The sequence below is a fragment of the Tenrec ecaudatus genome, chromosome 6, assembly GCF_050624435.1.
Source record: "Tenrec ecaudatus isolate mTenEca1 chromosome 6, mTenEca1.hap1, whole genome shotgun sequence".
Lineage (NCBI taxonomy): Eukaryota > Metazoa > Chordata > Mammalia > Afrosoricida > Tenrecidae > Tenrec > Tenrec ecaudatus.
Window position 1 is genome coordinate 58216933 of NC_134535.1, and position 21580 is coordinate 58238512.

The 21580-nt window shown below is 47.0% G+C and overlaps 1 protein-coding gene across 2 annotated transcripts in view; it reads right to left on the reverse strand.

Moving 5' to 3' along the window:
- TPH2 (tryptophan hydroxylase 2) overlaps window positions 1-21580 on the reverse strand; it is a 131661-nt gene that overhangs the window by 9889 nt on the left and 100192 nt on the right. For both annotated transcript variants that reach the window (XM_075552768.1, XM_075552769.1), the window contains exon 9: window positions 6970-7065. In XM_075552768.1, coding sequence (XP_075408883.1) covers window positions 6970-7065 — 96 coding nt within the window. The remainder of the gene's footprint in view (window positions 1-6969; window positions 7066-21580) is intronic.

A 21580-nucleotide genomic window follows, 5' to 3' on the forward strand; every position in this document is an offset into this window, starting at 1 on the left:
CTGGGCTCTCAGTGTCATTTCATGTTCTGAGAAACTAAACCTGCAGTATCAAATTGAGTGAAAGTTCCCCAGGCTGTGCCTCGGTTTCCTCTTTCATAAACTAAAATCGACTAGCCTCCATGAATCCTAAAGGTCTTCCCAGAGTGGTTAAGCACTTGGCTGCGAACTGAAAGGCGGGAACCACAGAGAGTTGAAGCAGTGTGCCTCCTTAAGGATTCCCAAACTCAAACCCACTGCCATCAAGTCGATGCTGACGCATGGCAACCCCACAGGAGATCGTACTAATCTGTCCGTAGGGCTCCCAACGCTGTAAGTCTTTACAGAAGCACACCGCCGTATCTCTCCTGCATGGTAGTTGGTGGGTGTAAGGTGGAATCAAGCACTTTAACCAGTGTGCCACCAAGACTAACGGATGCAGCCTTGGAAACCTTATGATGTAGTTCTACTCTGTCACACCGGGTCCCAATGAGTCTGGATCAACGATTGACAAATACATAGCACTATCCCGACCTCATCGCAGCCAGTGTGTGTCTCCAGCAGAGTAGCTGTTATGGACTGACTTATGTGCCCCCAAAACATATATTGGAATCCAAACTGTTGTATGTAATCCATTTGGAAATAGGATCTCTTTGTTGTGTGAATGAGGTCCTATCAGTGTGGGGCATATCTTAGTCTAGTCACTTTGCGTGGCAGAACAGCCCACACAGAGACCAGCAAGTACAAACGAGGGCAATCGGTGCCCAGTGGAGATTGACAAGGAACTAAAGACTACTTGGACTACACAAACAAAGAAACGCAGGCATCTCATCCACACTTCTCGTCTCTTGGTTGTGATGAAAATAAATTTCTGTTCTTTGAAGCTACCCACTGGTGGTAGCAGCACGAATTAAGACAGTAGCAGCCTTTCTAAGTGGGCCCAGACATGGCCTTTCCACCCTTCTCAAACTGCGGCCCACCAAGGACATTTATCCGGCCCACCGAGTGTTTTTGCCCCGTTTGTTTTTTTTTCACTTCAAAATAAAATATGTGCAGTGTGCGTAGGAATTTGTTCATAGATTTTGTTAAACTATAGTCCGTCCCTCCAACGGTCTGAGGGACAGTGAGCTGGCCCCCTGTTTAAAAACTTTGAGGACCCCTGGACTAGACCATTGCTAAGAAGAAAGGAGTCTGGGTGGCACAGAGATTAAGTGCTCAGCTGCTGTCCTGCAGGGCTGCTAACTAAGCTGTGCTCTGAGGAACTCTGTGGCAGGCTGCTCCTGTGTAGATTTTGACCTTGGACACCACAAGGGGCAGTTAGTTCAGTTCGACTCTTGTCCTATAAGGTCACCAAGAGTCTGCTTCAGCTCAACAGCAATGAGCTTAGCATACAATTAAAGACCTATCTGCCAGTACAGCCTTTGAGTATAAAACCTCTTTTTTTCTAAAACCTAATTGTCAGTGGATAATATAAGACTGTAGTTGAGGGTACAGACCTTTAAACAGGATAAGAAAATTGAGGCTCAAACTTGATCTCATCCTTTACTAACGATGTGATTTTTAGGTAGGCTATTTCACGTCTATAAGCTTCAAGTCACTCAGCTAGAAAATGAGAGCAGTAATCGTATCTGTAACTTGTGAGTAATTGAACCTTTAACATGTGAGATCTGACTTCTCTCTGTGTGTTACACGGGAGCACTCAATATATTCTGTTATCATTACTAATCCAGTCTAGATGAGAATCTTGGTGAACAATACACTCAGCTACACCTTCCAGCATTTATGTACCTCGTCTCCCCCAGGGTTTTGGAACCCCTGGAGAAAGAAAACTGGCCCAGGTCCAGGGCTACCAGTCCTGACCTACAATAGTGTCTGCCCTGGGCCTGTTCATTTAGAACCTTCCTTCTTCATAGCCTCCTGCCTGAGCTATGACACAGAGGTGTCATTTCCACTATTCTAGATACAAACCCTGTGGTCCTCACTCTATATTAGGTCTGGTTAAGGCTGAAGAACAACAACTTAAGGGTGAAGTCAGGTTTATGGGTCGGTGGGCTCTAGGTTCCTAATGAGAATCTGGGAGCAAAAGTGAAAGAATCTGCAAGCAATCCTCACGCTCACACCACCATCCTCTCTCCCCACACCAGAACAAGAAATGCACGTTTACATACAATATTTTTGTCAACCTGGTTCAAACATTCATCCCGCTAAGCAAGCACAGGGTGACAATATTCCTATTGTCCGGTGGGTGATGAGAGAAATCACCTCCCTCCTCAGGGAAGTGCTTCCAACTCGCCAGTTCTCCAGGCTCCACTCTGTCATTACGGAGAAGGGCCGAATGGGGGGCCTCAGAGCATGGACTCCTCACTGTCGCGCTGCTGGGCCTCAAGATGACCTCAGACACCGCAGGCCCCTGGAGTCCTTTCCCTTCAGCAGAGCAGTGTGTTTGAATACCTCGCAGAGTTACGCTGAGTGGCAGTAAATGCAAACGATTGTAATAAACATAAAGCTATTCTGAGAATGCTGATTAATAGCCATAGCAAAACAATGCACCAAGTCCGTCAGGCAGGGATGTCCTAACACTAAAGCCTATTAAGAGGATGACCTTTTTAAAAAACATGAAACTCTATCTGCCTTCAAACCCGGAAGCAGACAGATGTATGTATTGCTGTGTGACATTTCCGTGACGACTATGGGGTAGGTGCTAAGGTCACTCACTGAAAAGGAATCATCACTGTCTCGGACTTACACAGGTCAAGAAGCAGCCCTTACCCGGGGAAAGGAAGACGACCTGCCCATCGCCTTTGAGAAGGATGAACTCAGAGATAAACCTTGCTAATTGGCTAACTGTGAAGAAACTTCACTCTCCTTCTACAAAAGAAGTAGGTTTCACAAAGAATCCTCTCAATCGCCCCCTTAGAAGTTCTCAAAGAACTATTCCAAGTTCCTTGAGAACCGAGACCATCAATTCAGTATTTGTTTCACAAAAGGCTTAAATGAATGAAAGACAAATGAAAAAGACATTTACAGTTAGATCAACTCAGAGAGAGAGTGTGTGGAAGGAAAACATGTTTGCCTATGGGTGAGTGCCAATCAATGATCCTATTTGCAACTTTTTTTTAGAAAAGCCAGTTTTCCAAATGATTAGCCATTCTGCACAGTACTGGGAAGTGTGGACAGGCCCTATCCAGTGACATTTTTCTCTAATTCTAGAAAGCACACCCTCTCCACCACCACCCTTTGCCGTGAGTTGATTCTGCCTTGTAATGAACCGATAGCCCATCCGGCAAGGTGCCCTGGGCTGGAGAGGCTCGCATTCCTGATGGAAGCAGATGCCTCCGCTTTATCATTTTCAGATCTATGTTAGCTCTTCCATACTTGAGTTCTTTTTTCACAGATGAAAAATAAGGACTGTCCCAAAAGAGTAAGAAATGAAAGATATCCTCCAAACTACATACACCTCCTGGAAGAACTTGTGCCAACTCTGAAGTGCGCTATGTATGTCTCAGGAAAATGTAGTCTCTTGCAGCACAATTTATTTTAAATATTTTCTGTTCAAGGAGAGAAAGTGAAGGCAGGACACTTACATAAAAATGGTGATGATTACACCAGCCCCTCCAACAATTTTACTGGGATCTGCATGTGATGTGTAGCTGGAACGGCGTAACATAATCTCCCACAAGAAGCAACAGCCTTCAAACATTTCAGAGGGTTTTCCCAACAATGCCACTAAGAAAGTGTCAACCTGAGTCCAACACCATCATCTAGTTATTCGGATCAAAGCTGAGCATAGACAATGCCACTCGGCCATAGGAGAACTCAAGGGCTATGGCCCAACACAGAAGAACCTTGAAAACATGGTGCTGGGTGAGAACTACCAAGCACAAAGGGACAGCTAATGTGTGATCTCGCCTACATGAAAAAGGCCAATGCCGAGAGACCAGAGCTTAGTAGCTACCGTAGGTGGGAGGAGAAGGGAAGGGGCTGGCATGACAGGGGCATGGAGTTTCAGTGAAGAGTGGCCAAATAATTTAGGGAAAGTGGAGGTTGTACAACATGACGATGTAATCGACATCACTGAATTGTTCATGTAGAAGCTATAGAATTGACAAGTATTTTATTATATGTTTCACCATAATTTTAAATATGCATTTATATTGCTGGACAGAGAATTCAGAAGTACCAGAAGAGGGTTCTGAGCACGTCTGTGGGGCAGGGCAGGGAGGAGGCTGGGGAAAGAGGTGCGATGGCAGGCACCCCATGCTATATATTCTCCGTGAACAATCAGAAGACATTTCTTACGGGAAAAAATATTCTGAATTGTAAAAATGGTCCAAAATAGCAATCATCGGGAGGTTGGAGTGTGGAAATCTGAGAGTGGAAGAATGTTAATGACAGAGGTGATGGACCAGAACAGGGAGAGGCACCGCGGACAATGCCCTCCGGTGTACATATTTCTGACTGATTTCCATTTCCAGACGATGCTGTCCGCACCAAGAGGAACAAGAACAGACTCACCCGGTGCAGCCTAGGCATGCCTCATTAGCCAGGCCAGACGCCCTGTTGAAAGTTGGGGCCGTGAGAGAGATTTGTTTCTTTTGTTTGTGGTATAATTTACAAGCCTTCTGAGGAGAATGTCAATAGACGGGGTTCAAGGGCGCCATCGTTTTTCCTGACTTGCCTTTTTCTCAGGGACATCAAGAGGCACTCTATAAATGGCATGATCTTACTGATTGATCCCTGACGTCATGCCGGTGTTGTAGGCTTTGGCCACTACGCTAAGACGGACCCTACATGGAGCTTTGCCTCGAGAATTGAGAAACAGATTTTACCACATGGCATCAGGCTTCTGCTATGACAAACTGTATGCTCTACTGCAGCCATGCTGCGCTCACGCAGCCCCTGAATGCGCCGGGCTCTAGCTCCGTCCCAGAGGTGCACTCACTTATGCTCTGACTTGGGCATCCCAGCCTTCCTGTCTCTTAAGACTCAGCGGGACACAGGCTCTCATCCGGAATCTTTTCCAGGTGCCCCTTGGTATGTACCACGTGTATTGCTACAAACTTGTATCTTATATCAGAATGAAACCTCCTGGAGGGCAGAGATCACACCCAGCAGGGACCCCACGCAGGAGAACAGAGAGGTTCAGAACAATGACCCTGAAGCTAGCCTGCCTGGATTTGGGACCAGCTCCAACACTGAGGACTATGTGACCTTGGGAAAGTTCTTCGACATCTTTCTGATGCAATTTGTCCACATGTGAGGATAGTATCTTTTCTCTCGTTGTGTTGTTAGGACAAGTAAGTGGGCTAATGTATCTACAGCACCTAAAATATTAAGATGCATTAAGGTGCGTCTTGAGATGGTTGTTATTTGCTTCTTCATCATCAGCATCTGTGTTTTATCACCAGCCTCATCCCCAGGGCCCGGAAGAGTACAGAGTCTACAGCTGATACTGCACCAATCGGTTTCCTAGGTGGTACAAATGGTTACATGCCTCACTACTAACCAAAGGATTCCCAGTTCAAAGCCACTCAGAGGTGTCTCAGAAGACAGGCCTGTTACCTACCTGTGAGAGGTCTCGGGCCTGAAAACCTCATTGAGTGGTTGTACTGGGGTCGCCAGGGGTCAGAAGCAAGCGGACAGCAAACACTAGCGTCACCTGGTACTCAACCAAGGTTTGCAAGCTCAGTCACCCAGGAAGTAAACAGTCCCAATTTAATAGCATCTTTAAAGAATCATGAACCAAAGTCTTCAGTTTGACTATAGAGGGATAATGAATGCTCAAAATAAAAACCCTAGTCAAAGATTCGTATTAATTCTGAATAATCAAGCATTCAATTATTTCCAAAATTGTCTTAGCGATCTGCTGCTGCTAGAACAGAAATGCCCCAAGTGGGTGGCTTTTACAAATAAATTCATTTCCACACTGTTGAGGAGGTGACGAGGCTAGATGGGAGGGCTGGATCCAGGAGAGGGCTTTGCCCCGATCACGGTGGATGGAGGCCCTCAGTTCCTTGAACACTGCATGTGGGTGATCTTCCAGTGACTGAGCATCTCTCTCCCATCTCTCTGCTTGGCTCAGTGGTTGGACCTTTCATGTCTCAACAGGAACAGATTCAGGATACACCCCACGCTATTTCTTCTTCATAAACATAACCAATACAACCATTCCTGAATGGAATGGTGACCTCGGATGTAAAGGTTAGGATTTACAACACACACTTGGCAGGGTGGACACGAGTCAATCTATAACAAGAGCAATTTCCCGAATGTATGCCAAATTCTCTCCCAAATGCATTTTTTAAATCTATTTCCTTTTATTTTGATAGAAATCTCAAGTGACCTGAATATTTAAATTCTTTAAATACCCCAGGCCTCAACAGTTCTGAGTAAATGATCGTGCACTGTATTTTAAGGCAATAAAGAGCTAGCATGGTTCTAGGCAGCTCTATGAAGTATTAGCTTTCTACCCGTGTCATTACTCAGGCTTGATTTTCCCCCAAATGTTACAGGTTCACAGATGTTTGGAGGCATGTTCTTGCTGAAGGAATTGAAAGCCGCAAACCTCTCTTTGGGAAGTGGATGCTGGGGAGTCAACGGGAGGCCACGGGGTGACAGAAATCCCCATTACCCAGCCTCCGGCGCAAGTGCATTTCAATCAGTAGGATCACTGCTGGCTAATTGCCTTCTTCTCAGCACTGCATTTAGGCCAGCCATTTGTTCCCCAAAATTTGAACATGCATTTGTCACCGCTGTTTATTTCCACATGTGGCTACTCGTGCATTTGAGTCACACCACAAACCCAGAAAAGCGTGACCCATTTTCCAACGTGTAAGGAGTTAGGTCAGCACCCACATCTAAAGGCGGCAACGCCTCTGTATTAAATATGTATGGGATATCTGCAAGTAGAAATCCTCAGACAAACAAATCAATATTTTCCATGACCTTGAACCAGTCTGCTTGGGAAAGAGATTTTCATTCACTGCTTCATACCTTTAATTCTCCAATGGAGGAGAGTAGTCCAGCTCCATATGCCCGCAGCTGCCCTTCCTGCTTGCAAAGGCCGAACTCAATCGTGAAGAAATAGCACTGGGAAAAAAAACAAGTAAACAGATATACATGCGCAGTGAACTGGTCAGCAAGCTCGTCAATCGAATAAAATGACACCCACGATAAGATGTCACCTATGTCTAATTTCCTCAACACTGTCTGCTAATTTAAATACATCCAAATTAAGAATAGTTATTGGAATATATCCTCTTGCTTATGAATCCCTCCCTGGGTTCAACGTACAGGAGTTCTGGTGGCATAGTAGTAGTTACAAGTTGGGCAGCTAACCGCAACGTCTGCAGTTCAAAGCCACCAACCGCTCCCGGGAGACAGGCAGGGCTCTCTACTCCATTAAAGAGTTACAGTCTTAGAACTCACCGGGGCAGTCCTACCCTGTCCCATTGGGTTGCTATGTGTCTGCATGGCCTCCATGGTCAAAGAAGTTAAAGGTAAACAGAGGTCTGCTGGCACAGAGGGTTACAGATTGGGCTGATAACCTCAAGGTCAACAGTTTGAGCCAGCAGCCTTGCAGTAGGAAAGAGATAGGTTTGCAGTTCCTGTAAAGAATTACCATCTCGGAAACCTTCAGAGTCAGTTCTAGTCTGTCCTATTGGGTCCCTCTGAGTCAGATTTGACTTTGGTTTCTCTGCTGGAAGGAAAATATTTTAGCTACAAAGTCTCATATGATTTCTGGACTCAGATACCCTACAGGTCACATCACATCCTCTGTAACAATGTCAAAAACATGAGGACACATATTTTACAAATGAATACGTCGCAAGGACGATGCCATAAGGATATGCTACTCTGTTTACAGAGTTGGGTGTTAGTGATATCAGTCAGGTACACGCCAGTGTGAAAAAATATAATCTACAACTGAATAAGTCTAAATTAATTACTTGCTGTTTTTTATTCATTTGACAGACATTTTTTAATACCTACTAGATGCTAAGGAGCCCTGCTAGTGTAGTAAGGTAAGAGTCAGATTGCTAACCCCAGAGTCAGCAGTTCAAACCCACAAACTGCTCCACAGAAAGATGAGGCTCTCTGCTTCTGTAAAGCTTTATAGTCCAGGGAAACACTGAGGAATAGTTCTACTCAGACCTAACAGGTCAGCATGAGTCAGAATCTGCTTGCATGTCGTGCCAGGAGACAAAAGGGAGACCCACAAAGCAAGCATATGCCTGCGAAACCATTGACGCCATCATCCTGGTATCGTTTTCAGTGACATGTTAAGTATCTATCTATCTATGCATACATGCATGCAATTTTTTAATGACACCTTTGTTGGCCTGAGTTTTACCTGTGTGACTACTCCCTCTTCCCCAGGACATTAAAAACCCCCGGCTGGTTCTGCTGGTGTTTAAGAAAGCAGACAAAGAAATCTCCGCATAACCAAAAAGCGCACGATGCCGTCGAGATGGGCTGCAATCACACTATTTTTGCTCTGAGAGAAAGTGAGAAGCTGACAATGAGCAATAAAAACTGTATCACATTAACACTGTCCTGCATTCCTGATGACGGAGGGGGAAGCTGTTGAGCAAGAGAACTTAAACACGCCTGAAAAGGGGCAGAAAGGAATCATTATTTCTAGCCCTTAGCGGTTGGCTCTATTTTTATTTGGAGGTTAGGATGTCCCTCAGTGCAGGGGGGGTTGATAGGTGTTTTCTTAACGTGCTGGTGAGCTGTAAGGCCCAGGAGCCCGGCTGCACTGGCCAGACCGCAGCGCCTGGTCTAGCTTAAGCTCCAGCCTAGAATGCCTTTTCTGATTCACCTCCTAAAGAGGCTGACCTTACAACCCTGCTATCCCCTAGCACCACTCCTTTGTACCTTTTCTCTCTTCTCCATCTGCTGACCACTTTCTGGCCCCCTCGGCAGTAGCTTTGCGTTTGATGGGTACTGTTCATCCCCCTCTCTCCCCTCTCTGGAAACTCCCTGAGAGTCGCCGTCTCTGTCTGTTCAACTGGAACCTGGACTCTGAGTGTCAATCCATTCATAATTTAGGGCTTGCTACATCTTTCTTGTGCATGGTAGGGTCCTTAGAGGAATCCCTGCCCTCGGCTCACTGGATGCTGGGAGTAACGCCCTCCCCCACAGTGTGAGAATCAAACATCCTTAAAAAAATAACTCACTGCCATAGAATCAATTCTGACTCACAGTGACCCTAGAAGATAGGGTACCATTGCCCCTGTGAGTTTCTGAGACTGCAATTCTTTGTGGAAGTAGAAAGCCTCATATTTTTCCCTCAGGGCTGACTGATGGTTCCAAACCTCTGACCTCGAGGTTAGCAGCAGCCTAACACACAACCACTACCCTACCAAGGCCCCTAAGATTGCTAAGATCAGCCCAAATATTCCCAGGTAGAGGGGTAGATCCCTCCTGGTTGAGAACACTGAGCTAAGGTAATGCCTAGAAAAAAGCGAAAGCTCGATTAATATGTGTTGAATAGCTTATAACCCAGTGAATGAGTGTATTGTCTCAAAGGTAGGTTTTTTATGTGGCAGCCTGATGTGGAGAAAAGACACACACAGGGAGTCCTGAGTTCTCGTCCTAGTCCTGCTTCTAATTTAGCAATGTGACCCCAGCTTTTCTGGGTCACGGTTTTCCTGCCTGTGACCGTCTCAGTCATTCAACAAAGATTTCTGAGCACCTCTTATACAGCAAACCCTGGGCAAGCTGTCGAGGATTTGCCGTGAACCAGACAGCAAAGGCTCCGATCTTATGACGCATATATGGTACAGGCAACAACAACAAATAATAATGATAGATCTCTAGCAGAATCTCGGATAAAATAATACTCCTCTATAGAGGCCCTGGTGGCATAGTGCTTACGAGATGGGCTGTGACCCGAAAGGTCTGCAGTTCAAAACCTCCAGCCGCTCCATGTGAGAAACATGAGGCTTTCTACTCCCATTACCAGTCTCAGCCTCGGAAACCCACAGGGGCAGCTCTACCCTCTGCTCTAGGGTCGCTGGGAGCCTGTGCTGCCTGGACGGCAGTGAGTTGGGCTTTTGAGAGGATGCGCCAAGCAGATTCACGTGGCTGATACTGAGCTGGTACACGGTCAGAGAAGGCGTCTCTGAAGAGGCCATATTTAAGCTGGAACTTGCTTTGAGCGCAGCTTTGCATTCAGAAATGAAAAGCCAGGTGTACAAAGATCTTGGGGAGATTGTGCACAGAGCAGAGGGAACAGCCAATAAAAAGGCCTTGAAGCAGGCCCGCGGTTTGTATTTCCAAGGGCAATGGGGAGTTACTGGGAGGCGTTGGGCAGGAAGAGGACATTTTATGGCTTTATTTTTAAAAGATCAGACCGTGGGAAGAACAGATGGACGCAAGAAAAGAAAAAGAAACCCGTCAGAAAGTGGGGGTGGCCAAGAGACCAGGATGGGAAATGGTTTGGAATAAGGCTTGGACCAGGAGTGCCAGAGAGGTGGAAAACGTCAATGTTGTAGAGACCCCATGAGAACCAACTATGACATATAAACGAGTGTTGAAATATTAGAACAGACCCTCAACTCTCTCCTAAAAAAAAAAAACGATACACATGCTTCCCCCCTCCCCCTCTGTAGAGAAGTGATTATACAGTCACAACACAAAAGGCCTGGAAGTGGCCTAGAAATTCAGCCCTATTATTTTCCTTGGTTAAAGGAACCCTGGTGGCATCATTGACTGGAAGCTGGGCTGCTGACCACAAAGTCAGCAGTTCAAAACCCCCAACTACTTCTCAGGAACAAGATGAGACTTTCTGTTCCCATAAAGATTTACAGTCTCAGGTAGCCACAGGGACGGATCTACTCCATCCGACAGGGTTGTTATGAGTCAGAATCAACTCGATGGCAGCGAGTTCTTTTAGTTTATCTCCCTGGATGGCACAATAAGTCAAGTTCGCAGTTACTCACCAAAAGGTTGGCTGGTCAAATCCCCGCAGAGGTACCGTGAAGAAATACCTAGCTAAAAAGGTCCCGAAGGGCACAGCCTCAGAAAACTCTGTGGATCACAGGTCTACTCTGAGCACCTGAGTTGAAATGGACTTGCTGGCAGCTGGCTTGTGTTGTTTGATTTTAGTAAGTGGAAAACTGACGTTGAAGAGATGAAGTGACTTTCCCAGGGCCAGTCTAGCGAGTGGCATTTAAGAGATCTGGAGCATAGCATTTTAAAGAGCTCAACGTCCATTACAGAGAGAAGCTCCTAGCTAGAAGATTCCTACCAAAAATCCAAGCCCACTGCCACCACACTAATTCCAACTCATAATAAGCCTGTAGGACTGGACGGAACTACCTGTTTGGGTTTCTGAGACTACAAATCTTTCTGAGAACAGACAGCCTCATCTTTCGCCTCCAGCGTGGCAGGTAGGGTCAAATGGCTGACCTTCAGACGGTAGCCCAACTCGTAACCCACTACGTCACCATCACCGGGGCTCAAAGAATTATGCGTGATTTCCCTGTACAACCAGAAGCAGAGAAACAAAAGTCCAAAATAGAGGAAAGCTGTCCTCTCATAACATCTTCTTAATGTGCATTTGGCTGATTTCCCTAATAGATATTTTATTTATAGCATATGACGTGAAATCCTGGGAGTCTTATAACATTGATTACAGAAGAAGTCATAGGGAAAAATACATCATATTAGAACACTGCCAAAATACACATACAGCATCAGTTTCGGGAACATTTTAAGTCAGCCTACTAAATACATTTTTAATTCTCTTTGCACTACATCAATGCATGCAGACTGCATAGTCATGGTTATGCTCCAAATCAAAACACGCAGGGAGAGCCGCAGGGGAAATCCGGGGTGCCACACTCCTGGTCTTCACAAGGATAGGGTACCTCGGCCTCTTTGCAGGCAAGAGTGCAAAGGCCTGCCTCAATTCGACAAAGGAGTCCAAGGTACATCTATCAGCCAGTGAGTGTGGGCTCAGTCCACATACTTCTAGACGCAGGGCCATCTCCCACCGCTCAGACACCCTCTGGCCCCCACCTCCCCTGGTAGCTGGAACCTTCCAAAGCCAGGACTCACCGCTTCCTCATAAGGACCCCGGAAGGGCTCCATCCACTCCTTCTCAGCCTTTCCCTTGGCTTCCTGCTGTCCTTCACCAAAGAAGGACCCTCACTGCTGCCACCAGCACCCACGCTGCTCCAAGACTGAGGCCTTTTGCTTTAAGGCTGCTTTTGTTCGCAGCCCCATGTGTGACTAACAAATTAAAAGGAATGACCTATTGCACCTGAACCTCAGATTAACTCGTTAACTTTTCGCTCTATTTTCAAGGTCACTGAAGACCTCAAAACACAGGGTGTCCCAGGCATGGTCGCTAAGAGTGAGTGGGGAGCAACTGTACATGTTGGACTTTGGGGTTTCATATTTAAAAATATAAAATATGAAGGTGGCTGGGGGTTGACCTGGGTAACTACTTGAAGACCCTTCAGAATTCATGGAAAATGAATTGCTTCTGGAGGAAATTTCCTAAAATGCCATTTGTTTTCCTCAGAGCACTCTCCAGATGTGGACCTGTAAGCTATTCCCAGAGATTTATCCAGTGAATAGTCTACCTAGTCACCAAAAGTTAATTAACTAGTGAAAATTACCCCGAACCTGGTAAGAACAACTGCAAAAGAGGATGACGGATTCTTGGCCACTAATGTCTGAGAAAACAGAAACCAATAATACTACTAGTAACACCGCCCAAAATGAAGGGTGCCCTTCATCAAAGCTGGCATTTGTGAATTTCAAATTCTACATACCACTAATTACATATAATTATTTATAAATATTTTATTTGCATATAATTATATGTAATCATTAACTGAAAACCAAAACAAGAATGATAGATCGGACCTCTTCTCCGGAGTAAAAGCAGAGTCATTTGCATACATACAGTCATTAAGCGGAAGAAAGTCTGAGTGAGGATCAAAAATCCAAACACCGCTGTGGAGCTGTAAGGCTCTGCTTTGTGGAGTCGGCATAGAAATGATAGATCACCCAATGCTGCCATCTTCAGGCAAATCCTGGAACTACACCATTGATGCAACCATTTGGACCTGGCCAAATGGGCCGTAGGAAAAGTTTGAGGAAATCCTCTGCCTTCAATCAGGTCGAAAATATTTGATGGTTCCGTAGGAGAATTCACAAAATAAAATTCCAGCCAACGTTTCATATTACACCTCTGTGCTCTTGCTCTTGCAGTGAAAGAGCTCTTGCGATGAAAGAAATGTATATTCTTTTTTTAACTTCTTACTGTGAATTAGGGGAAGGTTTGCAGAGCAGAGCAGAGCAGCTGTTTTACATTCAACAATTTGCAGTTTTTGAAGACGCTCGTGTTGGAGAGAAATTTACTGTTCAGATGTTCCTCTTGAGGGATCACATTTCCTTCACTTTCTGCCTCCCTTGGAAGAATTGGGTAACTTCTCCCTGAGGGTCTTTGTGTAATCTTAGAACTGATGGAAATGGCATACACAAGAAAACAGCTCTGATGCCCTATTTCCATTCCTTCTCTCCAGGAAAGTGGCTCACATGTGGTGTTCAGTGATGTGGTAGTCACACATAATTTAGTGTCCACTTGAAGCGTAGGGGTGGAGTCTAGCCTGTCAATTCTGTCATAGCCACTGGTGCCTCCTTGTGGGCAGGAGCTCCTTATAAGGAGGATGATGGGAACCTCCCCCTCTCTGCCTTCACCTTCCAGACACCTGCCAGAGCCATGGAAATGCCTCCACTACCATTGGATCCAAGGGACTTTGCACCCCCCGCCCCCAGCTAGTTCTGCATCATTCATGTGGCTGCATGAGTTTGAAGAAGAACTTATGGTCTAGTGTTGAACTTATGGACTTGAGTTGGACTGGGATGGGATGTTTTCCTGATATATAAAGTTTCTTGATATACAAAGCTCTCTCTTATACATATATAAGTGTTACTGGATTTGTTTCTCTAGTCAACCTGGCCTAACACAAGTGATATATTTCTTCTATCACCTCCACTAAAAACTCAATCTTCACCATTTGGTAGCACATATTCTTGAATAATCACATATACCATTCACCTTGCAAATTCCATGATTCACATAACCACAAGCATAGACAAGAAGAGGCAACGTGTTAGCAAAGGCCTTGGAAAAGCCCAAGAAGAGAAATGCTGAATTTGACGTTATCAAAGAATCCCCCAGACTCTCACTGAGATCCGATTTCTCCTTACCTTGAGCACAATTCTGACGAAGTTCAGTAAAGTGGTTTCCAAACCCACACCTCCACATACAAGAGAAACAAAAACATATCCAAAAAGCTGACCCAGTAACTCAGAAGCACAGCAATCTAGGATGCGCTATCTGGTGAAATGGCCACGAACGCTTCTACACTTGGAAACAACACTGACCAAGTGGGGAGAGTGGACGGAGCTGGAGCAGTTTGGGTGGCAGGGACACGTGGGGAACACCGAGGACTGGATATATATTCCTTTCACTCTAATAATGAGGTTCAGAAATAAAGAGGATAGTTGAAAATTGGTGGTGGTGATGAGTGCAGGACTCTTTTAGCACAGTGAAACCACTGAGCTATGTGGTAAGAATGAACCTGCTAAAACAAACTAATGAAAAGTTTAAAAGGCTTATCACCAAACAACAGAATCTAACAACGACCCTAAAACACAGAGATTAGTATCTCCATTTTGCAGATGGGACCTCTCAGGCTCAAAGTTCAAATGACTTAGCCAGGTTCCATCACAGATGGATGGGGGAGGTAAGAATCAAGCTCGGGTTTCTTACCTTCAAATCAAATGTCCTTTCTTCAAGAGCAACTGCACTTAGGGGGTCAATGTCAGTCACACTGGCTGTTGCTGTCATTGGAAGACTGAACCACTTCCAGAATGGGATACACAGTCCTTACCCTGCGCTCCCCATGTGCCCCCTGCCGCTCACCCCGCTCCAGCTCCCCTCAGACCCCTGTAGCCCAGCGCTCCCCACCAAGCCATCACTTCTTCACCACGTGGCCAATAAAGGCTGAGTGCCTTTGGCACTCGCACCTCCAGGCGTCTGCTCCTAGCGGCCCTGTTCCAGTTGGTGCCTCTGTCCTAACAAAAGGATAAATCTCATGAAGGAAATATGCCCCTCCACGCCGTTTTACCATTAGGAAGAAGGTGGGTACCTTCCCTGAGTATAGACCCAAACAAGCAAAGTGTTCTCCAAGTCTCAGTGTGCCTCCCGCTGAGCTCTCTCTTCACATCTCTCCGTGGCGAAGGATATACACCGAAACATCGTTGGAAACGTGCAGGCTATCTAATGTGAAAGGAAACAAAACCCTGTCCCTCTCCCCCTCCCCCACCCCATCTCTTCCTCTCCTCCCCTCCCCGTCACAGGTGCCATCGAGTCAGGACGGACGGACGACCGTGTAACAGAAGGGAACACTGCGGGCGTGTGCCATCCTCACACACCCTGTGGTAGCTGAGCCACGGCCGCAGCCACTGTGGCAATCCAGCTCGTTCAGGGTCATCCTCTTCTCACAGAGCCTCCGCTTGACCCAGCGCGATGTCCTTCCCCAAGGACGGATCTCTCCTGAGAGCCTGTCCGAAACACATGACACAGACACTTGCCCTCTTTTCTTCTAAGGAGTATTCTGGCTGTGCTTCTTCCAAGACAGGTTTATTTGTCATGGTGGCAGTCGATAGTACTTCAGTAGTCTTCACCAATACCGTGATTCGAATGCTTCAATTCTGCGCCAGTCTTCCTTATTCTTTGTCTAATTTCCACATGCCTGCAAAATCACTAAGGCTGATCCCCTCTGCCAGTCTCTACCAACAGTGAGTGTTCTCTACGGTTAGGAGACCACCTTAGTCCATGCATGGCATCCGTGCCATAAATATGTACCCAAACACCACTGGTTCAAATCCCTTGCGAGACTATAGATATACTTAGATTTTTATACTCAGTTTTGCCATGTCAAACCACCAAACAAAGAAACAAGCACATAGTAAACCCCTAAGGACAGAGTTAAACTGCTCTCTCGGATTCCCGAGGCTTTAACTCGTCACTGGCAGAGATTGTCTTGTCTTTCTCCCGTGAGGCAACATGAACCCACCACCCTCTACCATGAAAGACAAGAGTCATGCAAAAACACTAAAAATCAAGCTCTAGTGCTTTTATCTTGGAGGTCCTGAATAAGACACATGATTATGAATACACTCAGCTGCTGACTGAGTCTGGGGTCGGTGATTTGAGCACATGCAGAGGTGCCTCAGAAGAAAGGTCTGGTGACTGCTTCTAAACAATCCGGCCACCAAGAGCCACGTGCCGTGCCATGTTTCTACTCTGGTGCACATGAAGTCACCAAAAGGGGGAGCATCTCCAAGTCACTGGTTGGTATGCTTTCCTTTTGCTTTGTTTTGATTTGATTTGATTTTAGAAGGGGTATCTTACCACAGTCGATCACTGTCTGGAAAGTGGAACGTGAAGCCTGCATGGGAATCTGGCGGAGAAAGAGGAGCTTAGCTGCACTGCTGGAGAGGGGCAGTTACTGGGAAGAGGAAAGCTGTACATAGTCCAAGGGAGGCTGGGGGGGGGTCACAGGTTGGGTGTTGCAGGTGACCTGTCATAGGAAGGAACACCCTGTCCAATAACAGAAAGAGCCAAATTGCAGGCTCCGCCGAGACCAGTGGAGGTTGCCTCTTGAGCACTGAGCTGTCCCAAACCCAAATCCATAGAAACAAGAGAGACAGAAACAAGTGGCGAAAGGGGCATGTGCTGGACTCTGCGTCGCCTCTTGTCAGCTAGCAAGCAATGTCCCTGAATGGTGAATGCAGCACACATTGTCTTAGGTTAGGAACAGCCGTCGAGCGAATTAAAATGTAAAAACCTAAGCTCTTCGGAAGCATTATGGCAAACCTTGTGGGAAACTGATCATCAAATATAAGAGGAGCATCCGTAGGGAGGGAAAAAAGGCATCAGCAGAAAACATCTTTTATTGAAGACTCCATCGATAGAGGCGAGTTCAGCAACACTGTTTTAGTTGGAATTTCTCTGTGTGTTTCTTAACTACTGCTTCCTCTATCTTTCGGGTTGCTTTCAGGAATAGATGGGTGATTTGGTTTAACTGCCCTCTGGCTATTTCGGTTTTATTGTCCCTACCTCAGCTTATCTGGGATCATTTTCAACTTCAGGGAGGCTACCCGACTTACTATCACTTAACATTTACTGGTTCCTACAAAAGGCTAGAGTGGCATTACAGGGGGAAAGAAGTGTCCCCGCCTCTTCCTCGGGCTCAGGGACCAGCGGGAGTGCCAAGCACTGGCTGGAGATCAGTGCCACCGCACAGTTGTTGGCTGCTCAGGCGTGGGCTCCTGTCTGTCGCTGCCCAATCACAATGGAATGAAATACCACGGGGCCCTGAACCACCCCCATGACCATGGATCAGACCACTGTGATCCATAGGGCTTTTACTGTCTGTTGATGGGGAAGTAGGTTGCCAGCACTTTCTTCCTAGTGCATCTTAGTCTGGAAGCTCTGACGAAGCTGTCCAGCCTCACAGCAATATGCAGACGTCACTAGCAGATGGGCGGTGGCTGCACATGAGGGAACCTGGCTAGGGATCAAAGCCAGGTCTTCCGCACAGGAGAGACAGCTGCACCCACGCAGTTGTACCACCTGGACACTGACAAGCTCCACTCTGGTGCCCGGTCACAGTGATCCTGGGATGGCCCTATTTAAATAAACCCTGTCACTGACCCCACAACGCTGGAGGAGAGGCCGGACCTTCATCCTATGGCAGCGAAGGCCCTCCACGTGATGGCAACATTTGGAAATGAGTCGCGGTGATGGTTGCACAATGCGTAATGAATGCAACCACTGAGTTTCACAAGGGAAAGCCAAATGTTGAACGAGCGAATGGTTTGGCACATAAAGAGAAATGTGTGCCTGCGTGTACTTGGTTTTGTTGGTGTTTTGTTGGGTGCCATGGAACAGCTGAACGTGAGGAGGCACGGAAGCCCTTGCTGATGAAGATCCAGGATTGAGCCTTCAGTATGGGCTGCAACTCAATGTAAGGAAGACCAAAGGCCTCACAACTGAGCCAAAGGTAACATCCTGATAAGCGGAGAAACGGTTGAAGTTGTCAAGGATTTTTGTTTTCCTTAGATCCACAATCCACGGTCATGGAAGCAGCAGTCAAGAGATCAAAAGGTGTGTTGCATTAGGGAAATCGGCTGCACAAGCCCTCTTTAGAGTACTGAAGAGCAAGATGTTACTTGCAGGACTAAGGAGCGCCTGACCGGAGCCAGGGTAGTCTCTGCTGTGTGACATGCGTGTGAAAGTTGGACACTGACTAAGGAAGACCTACGGAAAATTGATTCATTTCAGTTGTGGTACTGGGGAAGAGGACTGGAAGTACCGTGGGCTGCTAACAAGACACACACCTGCGAGAAGGTGAGGGGGCTCCTCAGAGGCAAGGGTGGCCACACTTAGTTTTATAGACATTGGGCATATTGTCAGGAGACACATATGTCCTTCCTAGAGAAGGCCATGTGTGGTTAAGTGGTGAGGGGTTGAAAAAGAGGAAGGTCCTCACTGAGCTGGATTCACACAGTGGCTGGATCAATGGGCACAGGCGCAGGAGCAATTGTGAGAATGGCGCAGGACCAGGCCGTGTTGCGTTCGGTCGTGCTTGGGGTCACTATGGGTTGGAGCAAACTCAATGGCACCTAACCACCACAAGGTGGAATCCGTTTTGACCCACGGTGACCGTGTGCACAGCACCAAGTGTCTGTCAGTGTGTTGTGTTGTGGTGGCTGGTGTGTTACTCTGATGCTGGGAGTCATGTCCTTGGTCTTTCAAATGCCAGCAGGGTCACCCAAAGAGAACAGATTTCAGCAGAGCTTCCAGGAGAACAGACAATGAAGGAGGGCTCAGCTCCCTGCTTGAAAGGAAGTAGCCACTGAAAGCCTTATATCTGTGTGTGTGTGTGTATGTACATAAATACGTGTGTATATGACAAATGAATGTGTATGTTTGTGTGTATGCTAAAAACAAAAAGACCCTCCACCCATGATTCTGCCTTGCCCATCTCTCAACCCTCTTCCTCCCCATTCATCACCCCCAGAGGGACCTATGTGCACCTGGGAAGGCTGACTGTAACCCTTTCAGCTTCGTGCCTGGGCTTTTGCATATACTGTCCCCTCAACCTGAATGCTATTGTCTTCAGCCAGCCCCTTCACCTAATTCTTGACCGCCTGTTCTCTTGCTGAGGGGCCCTGGCGACGTAATGCATTGTGAGTTGGATGGCTAACATCAAGGTCAGCAATTCGAAACCCCCAGCCAGTCCACAGGAGATAGACGAGGCTTTCTACTCCCATAAAGATCTGCAGTCTCAGGAACCCGCAGGGCAGTTCTACTCCGTCCTATTGAATGGACATGAGTCAGAATTGACTCAATGGCTGTGCATTTGAGTTTTGAGAGTTATTCTCTTGCTTGCCTCCCCCCAACCAGACTCTCCATGTCCAGAGGTCAGGTCAGGTATGCTCCAATTTGCTTGTGTTCATGTCTGGTCTGGAGTAAGCACAGAAGATAAGTTAGGAAGGAGAAGGGAAACAATGGTTCAGAAAGAAGTTTCCCCCGGGGGCTGCCCCCTCACTGTGAGTGTCAGCCATTTAGTCAGTAACTACTCCCCTCAGAAAATTTCCAAATACTATAGACATAAAAGAGATGAAAACCCATCTATAAGAGCTGTCAACTCTGTGTTTACTTGTAGGTTTAGAAGCAGCAGATCTGTTTCTTGACCTCTCTGCATGACCCCCTGGAGCACACAGCCAGCGCGGGCAGGCAGGGCCAGCCCCCTCACACAGCCAAGCCCTGGAACGTAGCAGGCCTTCGGGATCGGGAACAAAGGTTGAGTGGCAGCTGTCTCCACAGAAGCTCGGCACTCTTGAGGTTAAGTGGCTTCAGGCCTCCTTCATTACAAGTCGCAACTCTGAAAGCCCGTTGATTCTGACACCTGGATCTTCATCCAAAAATGTCCGTGGGAGAACTCGTTCATCTTGCCATTTCTGAAGCTGGAAGCCAACTGGAGACGAGCCAGAGAAGAGCTAACTGATGTGGGAGGTTGGGGAGGCGACTGTCTACAATCTCCGTCCAACCCCCGAAAGTCTGCTTCACTGACGCAGACTTCTGAGAATTAGCAAGGAGGAGGCATCTCACTCATGGCCGCGTTACCGCCCCGACTTTCACTGACCACAGAGCGACACCCACAATCAGCCAGAGGCTCTTTCCTCCTGCAGATGAATTCCGTGGGCTGACCGTCCACCCGACTCTGTTTTCCACAAGCTCCCGTGGCTCTTTGAAATGTCTATTATGAATATAAACGGGCTTCTTTAGTGCCTCCTGGACCTGCCGGTGTTTCACATTTTACCAATCAAAAGGTGGGTTTTAACTACAGCTGTTTTCCTTCCTTGGACCCTGATGTAGCGCATGAGCCGTAATGCAGAGGGCTTAACGGAGTGAGAAAGTGAGTCCCGGGCATTGGCTCTCCTTTTCAAAGAATTCCATCTCCTTGCAAACGACCTTGTGCTGCACTTGGTCCAGAACTCACTTCCATCAGGTCGACTCATCGCGACCCTAGAAGACAGAGCAGACCTGCCCCTGTGGTTTGGCGAGACTAACTCTTTAGGGTACACTGTGCCGTAGCTAGCCACCCTGAAATGCCACACAGCTTGCTCCAGGGACATCCCAGCCCGCCCCCATCATCTTCCTACCAGGTGCCCGGTTCAGCATCCCATTTATACAGTATGTGCTTAATCGCCTAAGTGCTTAATCTGCTTCGCACGGAAGCCTACTTAAGCAAATGCTGTTGGTCTGGAAGTGCTCAAGAAGTGACTTCTATGACCTGAGCAATTCTGAGCCCCTTGAAGGAGGAGAAAACTGATGAGCGCATTCTCGGCCATTCATCCTTTGGCGTGCACGAAAGCGTTCTGCTCCGAATCACACATTCGCCTCAGATGTGGTGATTTTAAAGGTCAGCTCTCAAAAGCTAGGATGAAAAATGAGGTTTTTACTGACTCCCAAGTGAGCCGTGGAGAGTCGCCACTGACTGGAGAGGGCCGTTTTATTTTTATCCCTGAATTACGGAAAGCAACACCCTCCCTGACATTAGGGCTAAAAAGCTTGTACTTTCTCACCCATTTCTTTCCTGGCAAGAGCCGGGCATCCAGGAAGATGACTATGCGTCTGAAAACGGCTGAGGAAAGTCTGTTTTGCAGGGAGCGGTGCTCTCGCTGCTTCATTGCACCAAGTAGCGTTCTATTTTAAGTCCTAAATTAATGAAGTCATGTTTCTTTTCTAGTCACCCACCGTCACCACCACCAGCATCGTCCCTGGCACTCAGAATCAACGCCAACCATCTAGAGGTGGAAAGGGGCTGGAAGATTTGCCTGTGATTTGGGGTTCCTCCCAGGGTGAGGGCGTCCAGGTAATGGAATCTCTACATGATTTTTCAGTTCTGCCAGGCTCCTGTAGCTCCACTAATCATCACTGCCAGCTATTGAAGCCTACTCTCTACCAGACACAGTGCTAAGTCCCCGAGGGCCAGGC